The 15,017-nt window shown below is 42.2% G+C and overlaps 1 protein-coding gene across 1 annotated transcript in view; it reads right to left on the reverse strand.

The window, feature by feature from the left end:
- GPALPP1 (GPALPP motifs containing 1) overlaps nt 1-15,017 on the reverse strand; it is an 87,751-nt gene that overhangs the window by 23,163 nt on the left and 49,571 nt on the right. Inside the window, exons 6-7 of the mRNA XM_030200524.1 lie at nt 14,013-14,177; nt 7,004-7,102 (exon numbers count right to left, since the gene is read on the reverse strand). Coding sequence (XP_030056384.1) covers nt 7,004-7,102; nt 14,013-14,177 — 264 coding nt within the window. The remainder of the gene's footprint in view (nt 1-7,003; nt 7,103-14,012; nt 14,178-15,017) is intronic.

Raw genomic sequence — 15,017 nt, forward strand, 5'->3', positions numbered from 1 at the left:
GGTGGGAGGATGGGGGTGGGTAGGAAGTATGCATGGGGACATCAATGATATGCTTTGATGTCCCCATGCATACTTCCTACCCACCCCCATCCTCCCACCCTGTCAGACTGTCATAGCAATGCTTGAATGTTTTTACTTATATACACTGTCAGCTAGCACATTTGCTTATTTCCGATCTGACGAAGAAGGGCAACCTTCGAAAGCTAATCAAGAAATGTATTAAGTTATGTCCAATAAAAAAGGTATCATCTTATTTTCTTTTCCATGTTTTATTTTGTTTGATTTCTATTGATAACCTTAAGAGTGGACTAACACGGCTACCACACTCCTCTACAGAGCCAAACTGAAAGGAGAGGGGATAAAGGACACCACTGGCGGGTGCCTCTAAGTTGTTACAGTCCCATCCACTTTCAATCTGGCCACCGGACAAGAATATAAGAGTTTGACCATGTTAATGAAAATATAAAAGAATGTCAAAAAGATACTTCCATTCATCATCTAAAGACATAACACAAAGAGGTTCACCTGAGGTCTTTGCAGTCTGTAAGGAATGACAAAAAAAACTCTTGTATTGTCTGATGTCATTCTCCCCTGAACAAAACCACATTGTTAGGGGCGGATAATGTGGGACATTACTTTAGCTAATCAGTTGAAATTTTGGAATAGATCTTATAGCTGTAATTGAGCAAAGATATAGGTCTGCAATTTTTTAGTAAGCAAGGGATCCCTACTGGGTTTAATTACTGCCTCAGTAAAGGATCCCACACTAGCACCAGATTCCAGAAAGGACATATATAGTTGCAATAACTTAGGAATGAGCAAACCTTGAAAAACATGAAAAAATTCAACTGGCAATCCAACACCACCTGGGGCCTTCTGCTGCCCAGGACTTTTGATGGATGCCCTTATTTTTGCTCCTGTAATGGGACCATTTAGCATTTCCAATTGGGCTTTTTTATAATGGTAGGAGGAGTAAGAGTACAAGAAAAAAATCCAATATATGAGAGTGATCAGGATCAGTACCCGACGCGTAAAGTTGATCATAAAATAACTTAAATTGTTTTGCAATATTCACTGGATCGGTGCAAAGAGCATTTCCTGACCAGATAGAGTGAATTTTTTTCACTTTTACGCTCATGCTTTAAATAATTGGCAAGTAGCCCTTCCTGCCCTATTCCACTATTCATAATAGACATCATTTTCTCTACAAAGTAGCATACCTGCCCTTTCAGGTAAAATGGAATTTTTAGTTGCTGTAACTGGGCTTGCAAAGCTGGAGTTGGTTGAGCATAAAACCAACGTTCCTTGAACTTAATATTCTCATCTAGAGTGATAGGTTTTTGCTTATGGAGCTTATTTTGTTTAGCACTGTAGGCAATAATCTTTCCACAGATATATGCTTTATATGCATTCCATATGACAGATGTTCCCAAACCCGGTCCTGGAGGCACCCCAGCCAGTCAGGTTTTCAGGATATCCACAGTGAATATTCAAGAGAGAGATTTGCATGCACTGCCTTCACTACATGCAAATCACTCTCATGAAGATTCATTGTGCATATCCTGAAAACCTGACTGGCTGGGGTGCCTCCAGGACCGGGTTTGGGAACATCTGTCATATGACAAGAAATCTGTCTCAGTTTGAAAATACTCGTTTGTCCGCCTTTCCATATTTTTAATAAAATCAAGGTCATTCAAAAGCCTCCAAAGACTTCTGAGTAGGCGCTAAACTGGGAGTAGTAAAAGTTAGAGTTATCCCAGCATGATCAGATAAATGACATGCCTAAATAGTAGCCTTCTTATTTGATCCAAAGTCTTGGATATGAGAAAATAGCCCAGCCTCATACAGGAATAGTACGGTGTGGAGTAAAAAGTAAAATCTATATCAGTGGGATTCATAAGCCTTCAAATATCCAATAAAGCATGGTCCAACATCAATTGTTTTAAAATTATCAAAGACCTAGGGCTGAGATATATAGATGTTGATTTTTTTTTACAAATCAATTACAGAATCAAGTACCAAACTCCAATCCCCACCTACAATGATATGGTGCACTTTGGTGGAAGCAAGTTGACAGGAAAACTAATAGAAAAATGCTATATCATCTGAATTCAGACCATATACATTTTAAAAAATTAAAACATTGCTGATCCAACTGAATGGTAGTCATGACTCATCTACCATTTATGTCTGACTTATCTGAAATCAATTTATAGTCCAAACCTTTAGCTAGTAGGATTGCCACTCTACCTTTGCTAGATAGAGCAGCTGAAAAAGAACAGTCATTAACCCACTCTCTCAAGTTTGAGAGATTCAGCAGCCATTAACCGTGTGTTCTGGAGAAAAAAATACTTGAGAATGTAATTGTTTACTATATCGGAGTATTTTTTTTTTTTTTGCTTCACAGAGCTACTAATGTCTTTAACATTCAATGAGAGCATTTTACATGTCATTCCAATGGGAAAATTTACAGGGTATAAGTAATCGCCCAGAGTAAAACTGGGATTCAGTAAAACAATGAACAGTATATAGCATCTCATATTTGGATATCAGCATACAGCAATATAACAAAGACGAAAACTCTCTAGTTTAAAAAATGATTTCAACACCTCCTCCCCCCCCCCCCCCCCACACACACTCTCACACAAAACCAAGACTGCTCAAAAAACTCTGATAGCAAAGCACATGCGCCTCAGCAGGGGTAAAAGAACCCAGTGACGGGAATGAAAGGAAAGCCACCCCGAACCAGCGAATAATCATGAAATAGCAGATCAGAACATATTTAACAGGCAAAAACTGTCAAAAGTTGTTATCCAACTTGCAAACAGAATACCAAAGTCAAATTTTCTGTAGTAGAAAATATGCCCATCCCAAAATGATAGAAGAGACACCACAGGAAATAAAAGAGAAAAACAGGTCATATGTATTAGCAACTCCTGCTCCACAATGTAGCTTCCAGCATTTGGATCTGCATAAGTTCACTATTGGACTCATTTTCGAAAGAGGACGTCCATCTTTCGACATAAAACGGAAGATGGACGTCCTTCTCACAGAGACGTCCAAATCGGTATAATCGAAACCCGATTTTGGACGTCTCCAACTGCAGTCCATCGAAAGGACATCCAAATTTCAAGGGGGCATGTTGGAGGCGTAGTGAAGGCGGACTTGGGCGTGCCTAACACTTGGACATCTTTGACCCATAATCAAAAAAAACAAGGATGTCCCTGACAAACACTTGGACGTTTTCATCCAGATGTGTTTTTATTACGAATAATTTCTCTATATATCACCCTTGGGTCCCAGATTCAAGAACTTGAAACACTACAGTATCTTCATCTACTACAAAGGGATGTATCTTTGCGGTGATACATGCCTTTAATTAAAAAGCAGAGCTGTCGCTAAGACGGCAAGGGGGTCAGTCCTTGAGACAGCCCTGGACTAGGGCGAAACATGCATGTCGGGCGATAACATCAATCCCATGACCTGACACAACTCATATAAGATGAGTATTTGAAATAAGATATATATAAGAATGAGTTATTCATAATATAAAATAATTAAAGTGGCGTTAAAAGGGAGCCAATGAAGAACTGTGTGCTTGATCCATTGCCAAAAAAATACTGTTGGCAATGAGCACAACTGAGGTCACTACGAAGTAGATAAAACACTTTTGTAGTAGATGAAGATACTGTAGTGTTTCAAGTTCTTGAATCTTTAAAAATATTTTGTGCCAGCCTCTATGCCAGCCTCAGATGTCATACTCAGGTCCATGACAGAGCATGCAGGTCCCTGGAGCAGTTTTAGTGGGTACTGCACTGCACTTCAGACAGGCGGATCCAGGCCCATACCCACCCCCCCCTACCTGTTACATTTGTGGAGGAAACAGCGAGCTCAAAACCTACCACAAACCCACTGTACCATATATAGGTTCCCCCCTGCACCCATAAGGGCTATGGTAGTGGTGTGCAGTTGTGGGTACTGGGTTTTTTTTTTTTTGGGGGGGGGGGGGGGGGGGGGGGGTTGAGGGGCTAAGCACACAAGGTAAGGGAGCTATGTTCCTGGGAACAATTTTTGAAGTCCACTGCAGTGCCGGGTGTCAAGTTGGTGTCCTGGCATGTCAGGGGGACCAGTGCACTATAAATGCTGGCTCCTCCCACGCCCAAATGGCTTGCATTTGGAAGTTTTTGACATGGATGTCTTTGGTTTCGAAAAAAGCCGAAAGTCAGAAACATCCAGATCCAAGGATGTCTAAATCTAGGGAAGTCCAAATTTAAGGATTTGGACATCTCTGATGGTATTTTCGAAACAAAAGATGGATGTCCATCTTTTTTCGAAAATATGGGTTTCCCTGCCCCTGGATTTTGCCATTTTGCAAAGACGTCCAAATCGCAACTTGGACATTTCATTCGAAAATGCCTCTCTATGTGTACCTTTCATATGAGCTGGAGCTAAAAGACCATATCTAGCCTCAATAGACTTTAGCTGCTGCCGAAGCATGAGAAATCAATGACATTTTTCTGAAGTCGCTTTGGTGAAGTCAGCCACAATATAGATGCTTTGGCCATGTCATTGAATTTTCTGTAAAGATCTCATCTTTTTCACGATGAGAGCTACTTTTGGATAGCAAAGCAACTAGAGCACAATAGAACAAGATATGCTATTTCCTGAGGGTGCTCAAGCGAGAACATGGTGTGCTCTCTCTAATTCCAAGGGCCACTCTCAAGGTATATTCAGCCCCGAAGGGAGCCATTGTTCCATAAATTTCACCATATCTCCGCTCTCAGAACCTTCATACATTCCTAGAATTCTTAAGTTTTGCAGCAGCATTGATTACCAAAATCTTTCATCTGCGATTCTAGCATGCGCAGGCCCTTCTGGTTCATGTTTTGATTGGAAACCACTTCCTCCCGTTGTGCACTTTTCCCTTCGAGAACACCCAGTTGAGAATCTATGGCTGACATCCTGGCAGTGAGTTTAGTAATTTCAGATTTTATATCAATTTTCCCAGTTTCCTGCAGAGGTATACTTTATGCAGTACCAAATAGCTTCAAAAAGGTGAAATCTACATGGTCGTGCGAAAAATATGCTAGTTTGGGAAGGCGCTTCCCTCTCAAGCGGCCATCCCATTTGGGCTCTCTAGCACCCCTCCCCCCCCCCCCCAACCACCATTTCAGCAAGCTTTTGATGGTACTTTTCTTTTCTGGGCAGATAGCATTAACAGTAATTTTAAGTGATGTCTGATGATGATGTTTTGATTTTATTGTTTACTTTAATTATATTGTGTATGTGTATGTTTTTTATACCCTGCCTAGAATTTTAGATAGAATGGGCTATAAATTAAAAAATTAAAAATAAATAAAATGCAGCCCTACAGGAGTCTCTCCTCATCCCAGAGGAGCTAGCCAGAAGACAGTGCTGAATTCCTCTTGGGGGGAGCTCTCCACTGTTTGGGTGGAGGAGTAGCCTAATGGTTAGTGCAAAGGGGCTTTGATCCTGGCGAGATGGGTTCGATTCCCACTGCAGCTCCTTGTGACCTTGGGCAAGTCACTTAACCCTCCATTGCCCCAGGCAAAAAATGCTTATATTGTGGCCCTCTAGCAACAGAGAAAGTGCCTGCATATAATGTGTACAGTGCTGCGTACATCTAGTAATGCTATAGAAATGATTAGTAGTAGTAATAATTACATTTGCACCTATGTTCTCTATTCACTAGCTCTGTGCTCCAGTGTTTGAACTGGTCAAATAGGGGGACCAGTCCTTTGTTCTTGGGGGGATTTCTATCCTGCCCTGAGCAGGGCTCTTGACTGGTTCATCAGAGGCAAATATAGTCCCTCTCCAGTGTTTTTAACTATACGAAGATCCTGAATGTACCTTGCTCTTGTGTGGCCTACCTGGGATCTTGTCTGCTTGCCTGCCTGGATTGTTTAATTATTTACCTTCATCTTGCTACTTTGTTTTAGAGCTGTACCGACTATCATATTTCACTATTTTGTTGAATATGAATAATGAAAAATATTATTTGGCAAACTACGAATACGAATAATGGGCATTGAGCTTTAACGTAACAAATAATAAAAGTAGCAACATGAAATCCGCTCATTCTGCCTCGCCTCACCCTATGCTTGGAACAGCCTTCCCGAGCCCTTACGCCAAGCCCCCTCCCTGCCCATCTTCAAGTCTTTGCTTAAAGCCCACCTCTTCAATGCTGCGTTCGGCACCTAACTCTTACCTTTCAGGAAATCCAGACTGCCCCAATTTGACTGCCCCTATCAGACTGACTGTTCACGTGTCCTTTAGATTGTAAGCTCTTTGAGCAGGGACTGTCCTTCTATGTTAAATTGTACAGCGCTGCGTAACCCTAGTAGCGCTTTAGAAATGTTAAGTAGTAGTAGTAAATCAGGGATCAAGTGTTTATTTGAGTAGGATTTAACACAGTAAAGCCCCTGGTGTGTTTGAATTTTTAAAAAATCACTATTTGGCCGAATACGAATAATGTATTTGAGGCACTATTCGGGGTTGAATCGAATCAAACACGAGTATTCGGTACAGCCCTACTTTGTTTAAAGTCTTGTTGCTTTATGGACTTGGTATACATTCTGCATGAATCTGCTTGAATTCAACAATATGTGCAACTGCTTCTGGGATTGATCCTCATTCTGTGATAAACAAGAACAAGGACACCATTCTTTGGCTCCCCTGTCCCAGATGGGGCCTCCAGTAACTTCAATATATATATATTTATTGTTACATTTGTACCCTGTGCTTTCCCACTCATGTCAGGCTCAATGCGGCTTACATGGGGCAATGGAGGGTTAAGTGACTTGCCCAGAGTCACAAGGAGCTGCCTGTGCCTGAAGTGGGAATCGAACTCAGTTCCTCAGTTCCCCAGGACCAAAGTCCACCACTCTAACCACTAGGCCACTCCTCCACTCCGAGATACGAGACTAATAACAGACAGAACTTAAAACAAAGTAAGGAAATCATAGAACTTCACTCCACTTACATTGTATGAAGACACTTGCTCAGCCATTTTTTTGTCTCTTTCTGATATATTGCTTTCCTCTTCACCTTTGCTAGTTGATGTCTTTGCTTCTCGTCTTTCCTAAAAAAAAAAGGAGGAAAAAGTAAATATTACAAAACCCCAGCGTTTATTTATCCTTTATGTTTTAACCTCCCGCTTTTCCTGATCATAGCCTTGTTGGTTTTAAACACTGGGTCAATATGCAAAATCACTTATCTGGAGAGCAGCACCTGCTACCTGGAAAGTGCCACTGGGTAGAATATTCAGACGCATTATCCACATGCCCCTAATTGTAACTTGAATGCCTAATTTTTAGATTCTATATATCGCACCTCGATTTCTGCAAGGAAAATCAAAGCATATTCTATAAAGTACGCTTTAATCTAGGTGTGTGTTATAGAACACACCAAGTGCTGCCCCGAAGCAACTAAATTTAGTTGCAGTCAATTATGGCAACTAAAACCTGGCGTAAATCCCAAACTCTAAATTAGGCTTAGACAGGGTGTATATTCTATAACAATGCACATAGATTTTAGAATTGCCCATGACCCGCCCATTCCACTCCCATAATCACGCCCACTTTTCAACTATACACCTTAGAATTTATGAGCATGTTACAGAATATGCTTAGCAAGTAGAGCACATAAATTCTAATTAATGCCAGTTAGTGCTAATTGCTTGTTAACATCCAATTAACAGTGCTGATTAGTTTAACTAATTAAGTTATACACATTGTTATGGAATATGGTTCCAGCAATTGATATCCTCAAAAGATATTTTGTGGAAGTATTATCTGTTCCAACGGAGGGTTTTCCACCCATCGTTAGAGCACAATATATTCAAGGAATCAAGTCTCGTGCTTTAGAACCCCAACCTGAACTTAATATTATTGATTTCCTGGAAAGCTCATTGGATGTGATAACTCAACGAACAACTCTTCTAGTTTCATTTGCATTTGAGTCAGATAGGAATAATATATTTCGATTATACTTTAGACATATGAATGCAAAATTCTTTGCTGAAAAAGTTCAGATATTTCCTGATTTGAATAGAGATACACAAAATAGAAGGCGAGAGTTTATGGCTTTAAAACCTAAAATTCTAGCCTTAGGTGGTACTTATGTTTTGAAATATCCATGTAGATGCTTGGTATCTATAAGTAATGTAAATTACGTATTTTTTTTTTGTACCCCGCACTTTCCCACTCATGACAGGCTCAATGTGGCTTATTTGTACCTGGGGCAATGGAGGGTTAAGTGACTTGCCCAGAGTCACAAGGAGCTGCCTGTGCCTGCAGTGGGAATCGAACCCAGTTCCTCAGGACCAAAGTCCACCACTCTAACCACTAGGCCACTCCTTGATCCAAAGAAAATGCAAGAATATATAATTGCTAAAGAAAAAGGGAATGTTTCATACTGAATAGTCTCACTGGATAATACGCTGTTAGATTGTAAGCTCTTTGAGCAGGGACTGTCTTTCTTCTATGTTTGTGCAGCGCTGCGTACGCCTTGTAGCGCTATAGAAATGCTAAATAGTAGTAGTAGTAGTAAAACCTGCTAGCGGGTTTATTGTGCTCCTCCTCTCGATTTATATAAAATTTCTTATTTGTTGTGTTTAAATTCCTATTATCTTGTATCCCCCAATATTTGTGGTCAATATATATTATTATTATTATTATTCTTTTGCTAAGCACTCCTTACATATATAAGATATGGAAAGGAAGAGTTTTGTTTGATTACCTAAAAATTATATCTAGATTCTAACATTTGTATAATATGAATGCAATATTTGAAAATGCATAAATAAAATAATTTTAAAAAAATAACACCCAATCCAGGTGATTTACTACTCTTTAATTTGTCAATTTGGCTCAGTTACATCTTCCAGGTTCACTGAGATTTCTTTCAATTCCTCTCTACAGTCACCCTTGAAAACCATCTCCGGTACAGGTAGATCTCTGGTACAGGTAGACCGATGCAAAGAATTCATTCACCCTCTCTGCTATGGCCCTGTCCTCCCTGAGTGCCCCTTTCACTCCTTCATATCTATGATATCTTGGATCAATGAATGAAAGTGATCAATTGAGCACAAACTTTAATGAGTTAACTCAAAAATCTGAGCTTGGTATCTGAGATCCTCTCTCCTTCAAATAAAATACCTCGAGTATTTCTCAGTGCATATAGAGATTTTGTTTCTATTTAGTCGGGTAATTGAAATCACCCATTATTATACTGTTGCCAAATTTGCTAGCTTTTAAAATTTCTGTTAACATATCTTCATTTGTCAAATTGTTCTGGTCTAGCAGATGGTAGTATAGCCCTACATGTATATTCTTTCCCTTTACACATGGAATTTCTATCCACAAGGATTCCAAGTTGCTGTCTGTTTCATGCAGAACTTTTATTTTGACTCAATTCCCTCTTTAACATACAGTGCCACCCCTCTCCAATTTGATCCACCCTATCATTGCGATATAATTTATACCCTGGTAACGTGGAGGGGCATAATTGAACGGCGCCAGCCATCTATATGGCTGGTGCCGCAAAGAGCAGTCCCGAACAGTATTATCAAAAAAGATGGCCAGCCATCTTTCGTTTCGATAATATGGTTGGGACCGGCCAAATGTCAGAGATGGCCGGCATCAGTTTTCGCTGATAATGGAAACCGATGCCGGCCATCTCAAACCCGGCCAAATCCAAGGCATTTGGTCATGGGAGGGGCCAGCATTTGTAGTGCACTTGTCCCCCTCACATGCCAGGACACCAACCGGGAACCCTAGGGGTCACTGCAGTGGACTTCAAAAATTGCTCCCAGGTGCAGACCTCCCTTACATTGGGTGTTGAGCCCCCCCCCAAACCCCACAACTGTACACCACTACCATAGCCCTTATGGGTGAAGGGGGGCACCTACATGTAGGTACAGTGGGTTTTGGGGGGGTTTGGAGGGCTCAACACTTACCACCACAAGTGTAACAGGTAGGGGGGGGGGGGTGGACCTGGGTCTGCCTGGCTGAAGTGCACTGCACCCACTAAAACTGCTCCAGGGATCTGCATACTGCTGTCATGGAGCTGGGTAAGACATTTGAGGCTGGCATAGAGGCTGGCAAAAAAATGTTTTTAATTTTTTTTTTTTTTTTTTAGGGTGGGAGGTGGTTGGTGACCCCTGGGGGAGTACAGTGAGGTCATCCCCGATTCCCTCCGGTGGTCATCTGGTCAGTTTGGACACTTTTTTGAAGCTTGGTCCTGAAAATAAATGGACCAAGTAAAGTCGGCCAAATGCTCGTCAGGGCCGCCCTTCTTTTTTCCATTATTGGCTGAGGGTGGCCATGTGTTAATAACGCCCCCGTCTCGCCTTCAGTACGCCTCCGACACACCCCCTTAAAGTTTGGTTGGTTCCGCAACGAACTGCAGTTGAGGCCGGCCAAAATCGGCTTTCGATTATGCCGATTTTGCTGGACTTGAGAGATGGCTGGCCATCTCCCGATTTGTGTCTGAAGATGGCCGGCCTTCTCTTTCGAAAATACGCAGGACAGTGTCCCACTAATTGTCCTCTTTCCTCCAGGTCCCTGAGATAGCTATTATATCTACCTCTTCATTTAGTGCTATATACTCTAACTCTCCTATCTAATTTTTTTAGGCATCTAGCATTTGTAGACAGACTCTTCAAAGTGTAATTTTTCCTTGCATCTACAAGCTGCTTAGAAGTTTGCAGGGATTAATTTGCAACGTTTGCTCTGGGTTACCCTTAAACTCTTCTGGCTTTCTTTCACCTTTACTGAAACCTCTCTATTGGGATTCCCTAAATGCCCTGTTATAATAGTATCATTCAAGGATACCTCACTCCGAACCATGAGCTCCTGAGTAATGAGCAACTGTTGGCTCCCTCCTAATTGAAAAGCTGCTCTATATCCTTTTTAAATGTTAGTGCCAGCAGCCCCTTCCTGGTTAAGGTGGAGTCCATCCTTTCAGAATAGGCTCCCCCTTCCCCAGAATATTGCCCAGTTCCTAACAAATCTAAATCCCTCCTCCCTGTACCATCGTCTCATCCATACATTGAGACTTCAGAGCTCTGCCTGCCTCTCGGGTTCTGCGCGTAAATGGGGAGCACTTCTGAAAAAGGTTCTGGATTTTAGCTTTCTACCTAAGATCCTAAACTTGGCTTCCAGAACCTCCCTCCTACATTTTCCTATGTCGTTAGTATCCATATGTAACAAGACAGCTGACTCCATTGCTGGCTCCATCCCAGCACTGTCTAAAATCTTGTTGAAGAAGCCTTAGGCAATATTACACCAAGGCTGGATACATTTCCACAAAACCTTGAAATTTCAGATTTGACAACAGCAGACTTACAAAAAACAGTTTTGGTTGTTCAAGCTACATTTTTACGAATGTACTTGGATAATTCCTAAGCTTCTGAATGAAGCCTGAATTCTCCAGAGATACCAGACAAATCTTTGTATTATGTGCCATGAATAATGCTACTACTACTAATAATAAGTGCATCTTATTTTCCTAGGCAATTTTATATAGGGCACATAGATGTATGTTGCCTGGGCCAAAGTATACTGTTATAAAATTACACTGTTATGGCGTTGGGTGGCTTGAGGAGGGAGAGGAAGGAAGAAGATGAAGAAGCTGTAATGGTTACCAGATTGCAGAAAATTGCGAAGAGGATAACATAAGGGTGTGTGCTGTGGTAATGGGTTAGGGAGTAGATCTGGCTAAGAATCTTCAGGCTGGTTAGTGGAGTAGCCTAGTGGTTAGAGCACCAGTCTTGATATCCAGAGGTGCCTGATCCAAATCCCATAGTTGCTCCTTGTGATCTTGGGCAAGTCACTTAATTCTCTACTGCCTCGGGTACAGAACTTAGATTGTGAGCCCTCCAGGAACAGAGAAATAGGATGAAGTGAAAATGAGCACTTCGCGCTTCACCTCAGCTTCAGGGGCGGCTCTATCAGGTCTCAATGCTGCAGCTGTTGCCATTACAATGGAGGGGATTAGACGAGTCCCCAAACATAAGAAAAAAAGTGGCAGCAGTAAAAGAAAATGCTTGCTGTGTCCTGACCCCTTTAAAGCAAGAAATCTGAGTTGGACAGGGTGGGATGCAGCAGATCTTGAGCACACGCAGGTGGAAAGGAAGAAAGCAAGGGGAAGATGCTGGACACCAATGTTCCCTCTAAGATGCATGGCAGTCCCCCGGCATTCCTATCATTGGAAGTGGTGCAGCAATATCATGTTTTCAGTTGTAAAGGGCAAGCATGCTCTGCAGAATTCCCAGCAAACCTACCTGCCTATTCTCAGTTGAAACCGTGATAATCCAGCACCACTCCCAATGGTAAAGCACAGGTGGAAGACTCCCACATGCCTTAGAGGGAACATTGCTGGATGGACGGGGGAGAGAGAAAAAGAAAGGGGACGTGCTGGATGGATGGAGGGAGAAAAGTGAGATGCTGGACAGATGGCTTATTGAGGCTTCCAGTTTGGTTTTTCTCTGCTTATTTCTATTTCTAACTAGTGATCCCTTGTTTTGTATTTGGTAGGGGAATGTTTGTTTTGCAGGTGTGACAGAGCTGAATGATTCTACTAGTAATTTTTGTGTAGGAATCTGGAACAGTCCTAGTTGTCTTGTTCTCCCAGAAGGAGATGTAGTAGGAGATGTAGGGCTAGTGCCATTTGAGTCCTCATAGTGCTCTTATGGTATGCCAACTATGGTATAGGCTCTGAGTGGTCTTTTTGAACGGCTTCATATTACTCCATAACATACCTGGCAGTTAGAACTAGAGGAAAGCTTTGTACTGTTACTAATGTTACATCAAATATATAATATTAAACTTTAAATTAATATTTTAAGACTATGATGACCAATTATGCATTTTTTAGGATCACTCTTGGGAAGGGGTGGGGGGATTGATTATTGCTTTAATAAACAAAATCATGGGTGGGGGCACTAGCAGTCTGGGCTCCAATTCTTTTAAGTACCCATTAATGCCTGTACACTGCATATAAGTATATCACTTCTCTCTTTTCTCCCCTACATCTTTAGTTCCCTCCTCACACTGCTGTCTGATCCCTGCTGACGGCAAGAAAGCGGAGTCAGTGGCATGGCCAGCCAGGTGCTTCTCTAACCCATTTTCACTGTTGCTAGCATCTCCCCCAGAGTGCAGTAGAAATCTACAGAGCACTAAGCAAGTCAAACAGCTGATCTGAGCTGTGAACTGTGTGGGCAGGAGATACATAGGCAACAGGTCGCTGCACCACTGGCTGTTGTCTTGTCAGCTAGGATTTGACTGCCATGGGGGGTGGGCAGGGGGCCAGAGATAATGTGTATATGGGGAGGGTGCAAATGTAAATATTGGTCCCGTGCACTGGAGATCCACAGTTTGACAATGAAAAAATTATAAGTGTACCCTTCCTGGTGTTTTCTGAAAATCTCTGATATGGGGAAGAGAAGGGGAGAAGAAAGATGGAAGAGGGAAGAGAGAGAGAGAGAGAGAGAGAGAGAGGCTGTAAGATGAGAGAAATGCAGGGAAAGGAGAGGCAGTGGGGTGGGAAGAGAGAGATAAAGAGTGAAAAAAAGGCCCGCAGGAGTTAAAATTCTGATCAATGAATCTTTCCTCTTGTCGATTAGACTCCTGCATATTTTCTGAGCCTGAACAGCAACACAGTTTGTGGTCTATCTTATAAGCATCACTGATTATGAGACGCACTGTTTTGCATTTCCAATCACACATTTCATGTAGGGCAAGAGACCATCAAGTAATGTGTTATAGCACACACAGCTTCTAAAACATTCCCCACTGTGGCACAGCATGATTAGGGACCTCAGATTTTTCTAGAAAACCCCAAATTTATTTATTCAAGAAAAAGCTAATGCAAGTACACATGCTCTGGAGAGACTCCACATGGATATGCACTGCTGGATGACTGTACATGAGGCTCTAGGAAGATCTTTATGACAGGCATAAGGGAGGTGCATGCAACTAAATACTCACTTTAGCTTTTCTCTCCTTATCAGCTGGCGTATCTGTCCACGACGATCGGTCTCCTGATTTTTCATCTGCTTTCCTTTTGAATGTCCTTGGACCAAGTCCAAAGCCTTTCAGTTCTGGTGGGAGCTCTGTCATCCATGACTCTCGTTTGAGCTGCTTAGGGCCACCCTTTCCCAGTTGAAGAAAAATAACAAAAAAGATTTACTACTTGATTGTATTTTGTTCATACTATGTTGGATATTAAACTGAACATCACTTACCAATTCAAATCAGTGTGAAAGACCTCTTCTGGGAGCCATATTAAATCTATTGTTCCTACTTGGGCAGACTGGATGGACCGTACAGGTCTTTATCTGCCGTAATTTACTATGTTACTTCTACCTAGCAACATCATTTGGCTCACACAACAGATTACCTTTAACTTTCCAAAGGCTGTAAATGGCATGTCATCTCATTTGTGCATTGAAAGCACTGTTGAATAATTTTTGGAACTATATAGAGGGGCATAATCGAATGGCCCAGGCCATCTCCGGAGCCGGCTCCGCAAGTGGGTGGAACCAACTGTAATATCGAAAAAGATGGCCGGCCATCTTTTGTTTAGATAATACGGTTGGGGCCGCCCAAATGTCAGAGATGGCTGGGTTTGAGATGGCCGACATCGGTTTTTGCCCATAATGGAAACCGAAGTCGGCGATCTCAAATCCAAGGCATTTGGTCGTGGGAGGGGCCAGGATTCGTAGTGCACTGGTCCCCCTCACATGCCAGGACACCAACCGGGCACCCTAGGGGGCACTTCTAAAAAGTAAAAAAAAAAAATAGCTCCCAGGGGCATAGCTCCCTTACCTTGGGTGCTGAGCCCCCAAAACCCACTACCATAGCCCTAAGGGGTGAAGGGGGGGCGCCTACATGTGGGTACAGTGAGTTTCAGGTGGGTTTTGAGGGGGCTCCCATTTTCCACCACAAGTGTATCAGGTAGGGGGGGAGGATGGGACTGCGTCCACCTGCCTG

The sequence above is a fragment of the Microcaecilia unicolor genome, chromosome 4 (assembly GCF_901765095.1).
Source record: "Microcaecilia unicolor chromosome 4, aMicUni1.1, whole genome shotgun sequence".
Taxonomy (NCBI): domain Eukaryota; kingdom Metazoa; phylum Chordata; class Amphibia; order Gymnophiona; family Siphonopidae; genus Microcaecilia; species Microcaecilia unicolor.